General features: G+C 39.6%; 1 protein-coding gene across 1 annotated transcript in view; it reads right to left on the reverse strand.

Annotated features, from left to right (window-relative positions):
• Positions 1–12,697, reverse strand: part of CDK19 (cyclin dependent kinase 19) — a 127,858-nt gene that overhangs the window by 99,861 nt on the left and 15,300 nt on the right. The window contains exon 2 of the mRNA XM_071548908.1: positions 6,982–7,057. Coding sequence (XP_071405009.1) covers positions 6,982–7,057 — 76 coding nt within the window. The remainder of the gene's footprint in view (positions 1–6,981; positions 7,058–12,697) is intronic.

Here is a 12,697-nt window from a genome sequence, read left to right on the forward strand (position 1 = left end):
GAGTTATAAAGCAGCTATTGACTTTCAGTGCATTGCTGCCTACAGCTTCACCTGAAGAGGCTTGGCTTTGCTTTTTGTTCATTTCTGTTGAAGGCACCATCAGCTGGCTTTGCATTTGTCTGTTCTGAGAATATTCAGAAGCTGAAGCAAACAGCAAATTCAAGGTGAAAATATAACTGAGTCTAAATAGCACTGAACATCCATTTTCCCCTAGTCAGGTGCACTGGGCATTGGGATTCTATCCTAGCTGATGCCAAGTACCAAACTTGTGGAGCAGTTTCTTCAGCTCACACAATGTTTAACTGGGGTAAAAACTTTCTTTTTCTTTTTAACGTACTTGCCATAGACTTCTTAATATTGCTCTCCCACTTAGAGCAGAGACATAATTTCAACAAAAGGAAAGTAACCTCTGCATGAAAAGAAATAAAGTTTTTAATTCTCCATTTAGAAATCTAAAAGCAGCATTTCCCTTCTTCTTTCTCCTCTGCATGCTCTCTTTTCTGTTGCTAAATTGCTGAAGGAGTAGTCGATTGCTGTAGTTAGATAATAGAGCTGACCAGTTGCTTCAGATGATGCTACATTTCTGTTACAGTTACTTGATAACAAATTACACTTCAAGTTGCAAAACTTTATCTTCATAAACACTATAGAGTATTTATGAGCTGATAAGAAAGAAGTCAACTTAATTGAATAAACAAAAATAATTTTATTTAATGTATTTATTACTTGTGTAGTAATTTCAGTTAATGAAGTTAACTGTTCTTTCTGATACAATAAAATAAAAAAGATTAAAAATGTTCACAGAATCCTTTTGAAGAATAACCAAAGCAGGAATTTAAGTACTCCCTTACACAGAAAGTATTTAAATTACACAGATTATACAAGATTAGACCATGTAATGCAGAGAGCTCTTACTCTTCCTATGGCATGCAAAACATGAGTTATCATGTAGCTGAACCAAAAACTTTTTTTCAGCTGGTTCATACTTAGAAAATCACAATGCACAAACACTTCTAGTCAACACATGCCTTAGCTCTCTAATAAAAATCCCTTCAAAAAATTTTTTTTTCACTTATTTTACTACCTCCAGCTATTGAAAGAGGGAGTGGAGTTTCAAAGTTTCCACAAACAACTCTAACAATCTTTTCTAATTAGGTAGTAGAGAATTTATGGGAAGACTTTTCATTGCCAATTATTCTACTCATTTATTCTGTCTTGGCAAGGAAAAGAAGTCCTGACATTCAAAAGGAATCTCCTACAGTAAATGTACTCAGGGACAGAGACTTTTTTAAAGCCTTTTCTAACTTAACCTTGCCTTCAATAAAGCCAGGACCAAAGTCTACAAAGGTCTACACAGCAGTAAGTATGTATGTTATCTATGGCCAGACTTGGTGAACGCAGATTTGGGCAGGGCTCTCCCCACGTGGGTGTGCCCTTCCAGCCTGCGCAGTGGATTTTTTAGGTGAGGCACAGCGTGTGCAGAACTGGCCCCACCGTTTAAGTCCTGAGGTCCATCTGCCACGGCCGAGCAAGCTTGGACAGTGACAGGGAAGTCCTCGGGACTGTCACAGCACCCGGTACTAACCAGGGCTGACCCTGCTGAGCATCCGAGATGTGACGGGATGGGATGGCAGGGAGGCATTGAACTGCCAGGGGATGGTCCCACTGAGACTGGAACTCAGGACCTAGGGATTCAGAGTCCAGAGTGCTACCCATTACATCACGAAACTGCCCTGCTCAGCAGTAAGTACTGCAAGCTGCTGTGATAGTCAAGGTCAACTAAAAGGTCAATATAGCCAAAGCAATTTGTACCTATTATGAAAATCTATGCAACTTCATTTCAAGAGAACCAATGGCTTTACAAATCTCGGATCTTATTAATACTTAAAATTTATCATTATTTCTGTACAGTGATCTTTTCAGCATTGCTAAGAGATGCAGAGACAGATCAAACAGGTTAGGTGGTCAGCCTGGTCCACAGTCTCAAATTAAGTTCACGTTTAGCTCATTCAACTAAGTGGTTTCCAATCAGAGAGGTGAGAGCAGCTGGCAAATGACATGCAGCACCTGACAGAGTGTAAAAGCAAATAAGCTTTATTAGCTCTACCAGCAAGGCATGAAATGTCCCCTTGAACGTCCCTGCTGCCAGCAGCACCACAGAGAAACACACAGGAAAAGCACACAGTGCTTCAAGATGGAGAGAGTTAAGTCTGGTTGATGGAGTCGGCCCAGCTACAGCCCCACACTACTACAGCCTCCCCAAACCAGAGGGAGACAACTCCAGAAGAGCTGCCCACACACAAAGGAAGGCCAGAGGCAGTAGGGAGGTATAGAAGAACATCAATACAGTGAGACAGAGCCTTCCTCCAGGAAGCTGAGAAACACAGTAAGGTTACAAAGACCTATCATTCAACCTGTAAGGCTTCTAAAAACATCACCCACCCTCAGAAAACTGAGGAAACCAGAAGATCTGTACTCTCTAGCACTTTGTAACATACACTGCACCAGTGGACTAAAGGCCTGAGAATAATTTGTGCATGCTAAACTGTGTGAATAAGCTTTCTGCAACTCATTTAACATTACAGTCTGAATTTATTTAAGCCTGTACTCATAAATGCAAGGACGAACACAAAGGCCAGCGAATGCTCCCGCTAGTGTCCCACAGCATTCTGGCAACATTTAAAGGTCTCCTAGAAGGAGCAGCCTCCACTAACAACCAGCACACACAGGCATAGGATGTGGCAATAAAACAGTTACAGGTCCCAGACCCAACATTCACACAGGGCAAAACTGCAGCACTTAGGGTACTCCTTAAGAAAGACTAGGTTAGCAATGCTGCTGGTGGCTCTGTGACTCTACTACTCCCATTTAAAACATCTGCAACAGCTGAGTCTCATTTTTTTCCCCTACAGAGAAAAAAGCTATAAAAACACCGATATAGAAAAATGCAACGAAGTTTAGAATTAATGTCACTATTTACAGAGAAGATGGCCAGAGTTGTTAATTTACCATTGGAAGAGGGGATGTTCTCATCGCCAAGGGTGGGTAAAAAGCTGGAAAGAACCAGGAGCTGACAAAAGAGCATGTAGGATCTAACTCAAGTCACTGGTTCACATGAAACCTTTAGTAGTAGTGACCTTTGTCTACAGGCTGTGCTAGCTTGTCTGCAAGAATGTTATGGGAGACAGTACCAAAACCTTACCAGAGTCAAGATAAACAATCTACAGCATCCACCTCATTCACCAAGCCAGGTATCTCAACACAAGACTAACAGGTTGATTACAGATGACTTTCCCTTGGAAAAATCCATGCTGACTAATCCCTATCGCTGTCTTGTCCTGCATGTGTTTGGAAATGGTTTCCACTAGGATTCTCTTCATCACCCTCCCAGTGACTAAGATGTAGCTGACCAATTTGTAGTTTCTCTGAACCTCCTCAGAAACAGGAGTGGCATGTGCTCTCTTCTATTCACCACTATCTTTCTAAGACAACTGAGAGCGGTCTCAAGGAAATCCAAGCAGCAACCTCAGCACTTGGTGCAATTCATCAGGCGCCAGAGACCTGTGCATGTCCAGTTTGAGTGCTTCCTAACATGGATCTCCTCCAGCAAAGGTAAGTCTTCCTTCTTCAACTTTCTCTCTGGTCTCCAGAGCATGAGACTTCTGAAGGCTGGTCTTACTGGCAAAGACTGAGCCAGAAAAGTTACTGAGTACTTTGGCCTTTTCCGTACAATTTGTTCCCATTCAGCAGCAGGCTCACGTTTTCCTTAGTCTTCCTTTTGGTATTCATGCACTTGTAGAATCTTTTCTTGCCTTTCAGGTCCCTTGCCAGACTCATCTCCATGTCAGCCTTGACTTTTCTTACCCCTATTCTTGCAAGATCAAACAGCAACTCTGTACTTCTCTTGTTACCAATCCCTGCTTCCCAAAGGAATCCCTGATTCCTTCTTACGCCCAAGTTCAATAAGGAGTTCCTTGTTCATCCATATAGGCCTTCTGTTGCCCCTGAGTGCTTTCCTACGTGTTGGGATGCAACTTCCTTGAGTTTGGACAAGGTGATCCTTGAATACCAACCAGTTTTCTAGGACCCCTTTTCTCTACAGGGTTGTACCTCACAGAATTCTTCCAAGCAGATACCTGAAGAGGTTCAAGTCTGCTTTCCTAAAAGTCCAGGGTTGTGATCCTGCTTTTTGACATGCTCCATTTGCTTAGAATCCTGAACTCCATCACATCAGCTAATTAAGCCACTAACAATTATGCAGAAGTTCTTCCATGCTCAGGGTCAGGCTACATATCCAGATATTTACAAAGTACTCAGTGAACAGCACTGATTAAGAAAAAGCTTATTTTTCTTTTTGCTGAATCAGTTTTCTCCAAAATCCACAATTAAAAGTCTACAGTCTCTTCATTGTGAAAAGCAAAGCACTTGAATTAATAATACTCTCACAGGAAGTGAAGCCTTTGGGACAAGAAATCTGAGAAAAAACTGTATTACCCTGATGCTTTTTTAATAAAGAAATACAAAATTCCATTACCTCTCCACACACAAGCCTTTGACGTGTAAGAATCTGTTCTAATATTTTCATATTCAATACAACATAAGTGGCTGAAATATGGATTCCTTGAGCAGGTATCACTCTACAGTTAAACTAAAGCACCAATCCCTTGCCCCAGGAACCACTGCCTATATGTTTTCACTGCCATAAGTTTTTTTCCAAGTAAAGTTCATATGAAGAGTATTAAGAGAAGTTTTATTGTTTTCAAAGTCTTAAACAAAGACAGATCAACTTGATTTGTAATGTCAGAAGGGAGGAGCTGTCAGCCTTTTCTCTTAGGAAAAGTTAGCCAGTAGGTCTTATTCTGAGTGTCTATGCAATAAGACATACAAAATGGTCTTGGATTGCAAAACAGAATGGCTTTTAGTTCAGCAAAATATTTCTTGAGCACATTGTAAAGTGTCTTCAGATTACAGAAGTACTAAAATACTCTGAACATACACACACAAGACCACATACACTGGTTCCTCTTTCACTTTCTCAGCTTCCAAAGTGGGGTTTGGGTTTGGTGTTGTTTTGAAAGTGGGAGTGGGTAGAATGTCAAAAGAACTACTCATGAGATTTTTTAAATGGCTTCTTTCCAGGCTGAAAACCTTTATTTAATCAGTAAACATCACCTTCTTTGTCACTTATCTAAGTCTTTAAACACAAGACAAGTTATTGATGCATTAATTAGAAGTCTGCTTGACTTTATGGAAAATGCATTTCATTCCAGTTTGTTTCTACATGACAAAAATTTCGGGGTTTTTTTCAACTATTTCAGCTTCACCTTTTACACAATTTCTAATATTTGACCAACCTGAAATTTCAGTGAGGCAAATGGTGATTTGCTCCATTAGCTCAGGTTACAGAGTTTTACAACAAGGTCTGAAGAAGAGTAAAGTAAAATTCAAGGAAGAATTACCAAAAGAACCATTGAAAGTAGTCAAGTAACTTACATCCAAATTCAAAGGCTGTACTGTGCTTTGTACAAAGCTTTACTATTTTAAACAAACAAAAATACCCAACAAAACAAAAATAACCACACAAAAACAAACAACAACAAAAAACAAACAACAAAAACCAAAACCAAGACCAAAATAGAAATGTATCATCAAAATTAAAAAATAATTCAACACTCTCTACTTCCTTACACTGTTGTGTTCAGGTGTGATAGAACCAACTCCATACCACAACACTATCATGACAATAGGAAAGTTTCCTTCAGACTTTTCCACACATCATCTCCCTCGTAGAACAATTTAAAACTACGGACAAGAATCCAAGAAACAAAAAACCCTCACTGATGTCAAAACAGACTTTATAGTGGCAAGAATATCATCTAGTACTGATGTTGAAAGAAGATTTCTTACTCCAAAGGCAGAAATATTAGCAGGGAAAAGGTCACTGGGTAAATCCTGTGTAAAGCGACTGACAGCAATGCAGCCACCTCTCAAATCCAAGAGTGACCTTGACCTTATAGTGATAAGCACTTTAAAAGGATACAGTTTTATCTGTTAAGTCTCTTCACACAGAATTACCATGGACACTACACTAAAGACAATGCAGTGGTTTGTTCAGTTCACAGATATCATGAGTTTCTAATGCCTCACGCTGCACTGCACACCTGACTGTTGTGCTTCAGTGCAACACTGCTGGATTATAAAAAGCTTTAGGCACAATCCTAACACACATTTCAACAGCCGGCAGCACAGCGACAGCATGAAGACAGGGTAAATATTTAATCAAGCAAGTGCACTTGTTTTGCAATGCAAGAAATTCTCACATTACAAAACTTTACTCAGTACCAGCATTTTGACAGTAATGCACCTTTTCAGCCATAAAATAAAACATTTAAAGATCAAATTCTGCCATCCTACAAAAACACTTAATTTTTACCAAATCTGAAGAAATGATAGACACTACTGTCGTTCGAAGTGTGCAATTTCTGAATCCCTTTTTTCTCCTAAACTGCATGTAATAAAAATACAATTAAAGCTGGTTTTCATTTTGCTATGAAATTTCTCTGTGCTTAGCAAAACACAAAAGAAATGAGGAGAACAAACTGTTCCCAAGTACTAAAGAACAAGCTGTCATTAGTCTGAAATAAATCACATTGTTAGCATGGGAACTTCTAATGGTAGCTGCAATCTTTCAGAACCCTTTTTTTCAAGCAATTTTAAAAACACTCCTCTTTAAAATAAGACTTTATTTAAGAGTTCACATTTATTTCCCTCTCAACATATAAAAGAGACAAAACAAAATGATACCAGGAAGAGGCATTACTATTACCTGAGAAGAACACTCCACTAAAAGAGAAAACAGAAAGCATTTTAAAAAAGCTCACATCTGAATAAATTTTCATGCTTGCATACTGTAAAGAAAACATTTAGATAATCTTTATGTTACTTAAGGAAAATAAAATACTTTCATTTATGCACACTTACTGCAATCTCTCTACAGGCCGACATGGAAATCCCTGTACCTTCAATTTGCTTCAGTGCATACTCCTTTTCATCTTTTCTGTACACACGTACACAAAAAAAAAAGAGAGAGAGAAGAATATGTTTAGCTCTAACTTATATTACACCAATCAATGCAAGTTTATTAAAATTTTTTAATTTGGTCTGGATCAAGAAGATGAAAAGCCGATCTGCTTTCATGCAGAAGTTGTTTTAGTATCAAAATGTAATTTTTATTTTAGTGAAGATCTTATAATTCCTGAACAAAAACTCCTGCATAAAGAAACTGTGTTAACCTTTATCTATTTCTCTCTGAAAACCAAGATAATATCTACAGAAAACTCTGGAGGACACTTTTCCTGAAATTCCAGGATATTGTCTACTACCATGAAAACTCCACACTCGTATCCCACATCTGGAAAATTTTCAAGCAGATAAAGTGTCCCACTGTGTTTTGGGATTTGGTACAACACTGTTTTCCAAGGAAGCAAGACCCAGTATATTTAGACTACAGGCTTGAAGAGCCTTTTGCCTCAGATCGGTTTGGAGCAACAGGAGAACCTTCTGCAGCTGAAACTAAAGGAATGGGTCACTTTGAGGGGATCTAAATTATTTTGGAACTGGCAAATACATTCTCATTCGGCACAGATAGTTTTGTACAGAGAAATGAGAAGGCTAAAAATTTATAACAAGCCTTGCAACTACCCCAAAATATTCACCCAGGTGCACTCAGATGCAAATCTTAACAGCCAGCATAAGATTGGACCCTCTCTTCTAAAAAACAAACTTTTATTTATATCTGATAGTTGAAATGAAATAGCATCATATCACAGTATTTTGAAACATACGACTTCTGAATTTGTACTTGAGGGGAAAGGACACCACTCAAAACTTTCAAGGGCAAAAAAAAGCCTAAAAAGTTACTGTTACTGAAATTAGGCCAAATACTGTACTAGCAGCTTGCAAAAGCTGTTCACCAAGTAGAGTTTCAGGAATAACTTCAGAAGTGGATGTGTCTGCTTCCTAAGCAGAATTCACCAGGATCTACTGACACGATAATTCAGATTCCTTTTTTGCTGCTGAGCAGCTTTTTATGTTAATGAATTAGTCTTTTGCAAGAACTCAGCTCAAGATGCAGAACCAAGAAACCTGTAACTTCACAGGTAATAGGAGCATACCTTATGTCACAGCAACTGCTTTTAGTTTCATTAGTCCAAATTTTAAAGACTACACAATAACTACCCATTCCCTCTTATACATGGTTCTGCTATCTATGCAGAAAATTTACTGTAAAGTATTAACTCCATAACTCAGATCACTTACTGAGACCGTCAAGACAAAATTACATTGTCTGCAGAATGAAAACCAGCTCTGGACATTTAAAACCCATCATGGCTTTTAAATTCTGGTCATGTTTAAATTATGCAGCACAGAACAATCCCATGCACAGCTACCAGCTGGAATCCCAAAGCAATGCAGTCTCTACAGCACTGCGCTATATCCTCCGTTTGGCACATCTACTTAACCAGGCCCAGGACCCACTGATACAGAATCACAGAATCAATTGGGTTGGAGAAGACTTCCGAGATCATCAAGTTCAACCCTTGGTCCAACTCCAGTCCATTTACCAGATCATGGCACTCAGGGCCATGGCCAATCTCAGTTTAAAAACCTCCAGGGATGGGGAATCCACCACCTCTCTGGGCAGCCCATTCCAATGCCTGATTACTCTCTCTGGAAAGAATTTTTTTCTGACCTCCAACTTAAATTTCCCCTGGCAGAGCTTAAGCCCGTGCCCCCTTGTCCTATTGCTGAGTGCCTGGGAGAAGAGACCAACCCCCACCAGGCTAGAACTTCCCTTCAGGTAGTTCTAGACAGTGATGAGGTCACCTCTGAGCCTCCTCCTCTCCAGGCTAAACAACCCCAGCTCCCTCAGCCTCTCCCCATAGGGCTTGTGCTCCAGTCCCTTCACCAGCCTTGTTGCTCTTCTCTGGACCCACTCCAGCCCCTCAATATCTTTCCTGAAGTGAAAGGCCCAGAACTGAACACAGTACTCAACGTGTGGCCTCACCAACGCAGAGTACAGGGGAAGGATCACTTCCCTGGTCCTGCTGGCCACACTAATTTTGATATAGGACAGAATCCCATGTGGATACCCTTGAACTAGTTCTACAGATGCAAAGCATTGCATCCAGTTACTGAGCCCCTCCCAGTCTGAAGGTCCCTACAGAGACTGGGTGTGCAGCTCGGCACACACTGCCTGCACCAGCATTGCTTAACGCCACCGTCACTGTGAGCCTGTCGTCGCTTGACACACACACTGCAGGCAGGATTTTAAGATGTAAATGAGAAATTACAAAAGAGGTTTAGAAAAAACAAAACAAACAAACAAAAAAACCCACAAAAAAAACTGGAAAAAACCCCAAGGAATCCACCAACTTAAAGTATTACAGCATATGGGAAAAGAAGGCAAAAGAAGGCAGACTTACTGAGCTGCCACTCAGATAGCTCTAGAACACCGGGTTTTGTGAACAGTGAACAAAAACAGGAATAATTAAATACTTAGCTAAAATAAATGGGTGCTGAGGATAAAGAACTCCAAAGATATAATATTCAAATCTGACAAAATTTATTTATTTTTTTACAAACAGATTTGAAATCACAAACACAACCTCCTTTAAATACTATTCACTTGCTCTGGCAGAAGTACAAGTCCATATGAATACTTTTCCAAAGTTAACTGTTCTTATTATGCAAACATAATAGCTGATTAAAGCACTTGGCAAAACTGGTGTTTTAGCTAATAATATTTCACATTCAACAGTAATCTCAAGATAATTTAAGAAATAAATATATTCAAAACTTCAATACCAAGTCAGCCAATGTGATCTGATGAAACACACAATTCTGATTATTCACCGAAGTGTCCACAGAAAAAAATCACATAGGTACTTTATTACCTATTTGCTCACTTGTGAGAATTCAATAAAATATATCAAATGGTGTGTGTGACAGGTATACATACTGTTCACTCCCTAAAGACCTATGCTCTTATGAAACACTTGAGACAGGAGGAAATAGTTCTATTTCATGTTGAATATTCAGGAAAACTCTAGTGGACTTTGAACACATTTCAAGCAACCGTACAGAATTACACAGCAGGAAAGTTTTCATAAATCCTTTTCTGACAGATTCTATATCAATACATGTTTTACTAGAGCAAAGCAAGCATGATTAAGTTTAAAAACCAGATCCAAACAACAACAAAACCATGCAGCTCTGGTATGAGGCAAAAGACACCCATGCTGGGGACAGCCAAGCAGAAGCAAGGTCTTTGTCCATAATCATTTTCATCTGATCCACAGAAATACTGGCTTGTGAACAGGTCAACAAACTTGAAGGTCCTGCTGTTTGGGGTTTTTCTGAGGGCAGGGAGCAAGTGACATAGTCCAAGACCACTATTCTGAGCAAAAAACACAGCCAAGCAGGACTGCAAGGAAACTCCATACCTTAAAAGGCTGTGATCTAACAATTTTTATTAAAGCTTTTCAAAACTGATGGAGAAGAATTTGTGTGATAAAATGAGTACCATTCACACTACTAGGGCTTCTCTACACTTGAGGTTCCCTTATCCAAAACTAAGGGTTAAACATTAAAATCGACATTGCTTCTAGTTCCAGAAGCATTACAACTCTTGCTATTTTAAGGATTAACATTTTATGAAAACTAAACTGCTGATAAGAGGTACTGCCCTCCTGAAAACTTCTGTTGCTGTATTTCAGATTGCTGTAGGCAGCATCCAAATGTAAGGGCCCTCATTGCATATCAGCAGTTAGTAAGAACATCCCTCCATTATAAAATCTTGGTCTTCGAGATTAAGCTTTTCTCCCTTACCAATAAACATCCAATTCTGCAATCCTCGAGGTTAATGTAACACTTTAAATTGTACAGTGCAAAGGCAAGTTCTCTCCTCTTGCCCCAAAAACTTGTACTCAGGGGTTTATGTCCAGCTGCAGTATTCAAAACAGAAAAAGAAAATATTACTACTAGTCCTTCTGGGTAACACTTTCAGTTGCCATTTTCCAAATACTTCGGAAAGAACAAAGTATCAAATTCACTTTAGAAGAATGCAGTTCAAAAGATTTAGAATAATTACAATATTTAAAAGGAGCTAAACTGTTTAAACTACTGCAATTGTACTTCAGAGACCTCCCATCATATAAGAAACTACTTTACAAACAAGTCAATTGAAACTAGAAACAACTTGTCCAAGACCATAAGAAAAAAGAATGATTTGAATAATAAGAATAAAACAATAGTTTGAACCATGCTGTATTTTCAAATTTTAAAACTTTCTGTGATGGTCTCTCTTGAATTCACAGATAATTTAACATAAATACCAACTTCAGAATTAATTATCCACATGAAGGAACTGGTTTGAAAGACGGCAATCACTGTGAAGTTACTACTGTGACTATCACATCAGTTCATACAGGTATTATCATGACAGTATATACTGTCTTAAATTAATTGCACAATACAATAATTAAATAATAATTAAAGTGCACATTTTCTTAAACAAAAAACTGCACCAAAAAAAAATTAGAAAAAGAGTAATAGAGAACAACAACAATTCACCCTTGTGACAACACTAATGAACTTGAGTATTTGTAGGACAAAGCCTGGGAACATGATGGAGTTCAGTGCCCTTCACAGCACTGCCTAGAACACAGTGTCCATGTAGCTATCTGGTTACGCTCTGATCACTTTGTTTAACTGCTGCCAGACACCATGAAGTTAATAACAGCAGGAGATCACAAAGAACTGCTAACTTTTTCCACCAGAGAAGAGGCAAAACCATGACACTGAAGTGCAACTAGAAGCTTACTGAAAAACTCCTCTGGAACACAGCAGGCAAGCCAGTAAATGGATCATGTTCAGCACTGGATACCTTATGCAAGCTGCTCACAGATTTAATCCTATACATACCACATGCCCATAGAGCCCTTTACAAAGGTAATAGTACAAAAAAAGGTGTCTTTGACTGACTGGAAAGAAGGACCTAAACCCTTCCCATAAAGTGATGAATTCTTATGCTTTAGTCTTTTTTATGGATATAGAAATAGCCACTAAGCCACAAGAACTACAGGATCAAAAAACCACAACATGATGTCACTGGGGGGCACATTCAACAGACAAGGAAAGTAATTTTCTTCTACCATTATCCTCCAACAGTATCAAGCCTTATGGGGAGGTCCCATGGTGTAAAGGAGAGCACTCTGGACTCTGAATCCCAAGGTCCTGAGTTCCAGTCTCAGTGGGACCGTCCCCTGGCAGTTCAATGCCTCCCTGCCATCCCATCCTGTCACATCTCGGATGCTCAGCAGGGTCAGCCCCGGTTAGTACCGGGTGCTGTGACAGTCCCGAGGACTTCCCTGTCACTGTCCAAGCTCGCTCGGCCGTGGCAGATGGACCTCAGGACTTAAACGGTGGAGCCAGTTCTGCACACGCTGTGCCTCACCTAAAAAATCCACTGTGCAGGCTGGAAGGGCACACCCACGTGGGGAGAGCCCTGCCCAAATCTGCGTTCGCGAAGTCTGGCCACACATACATACATGAAGCCTTATGCAGGCAGCAGTTCAGCCAGCTCCATTTCATCCACACAGCAAACAGCCACAACCGACAAGCTGTGACTCTACAG

Source organism: Pithys albifrons, chromosome 2, assembly GCF_047495875.1.
Source record: "Pithys albifrons albifrons isolate INPA30051 chromosome 2, PitAlb_v1, whole genome shotgun sequence".
Lineage (NCBI taxonomy): Eukaryota > Metazoa > Chordata > Aves > Passeriformes > Thamnophilidae > Pithys > Pithys albifrons.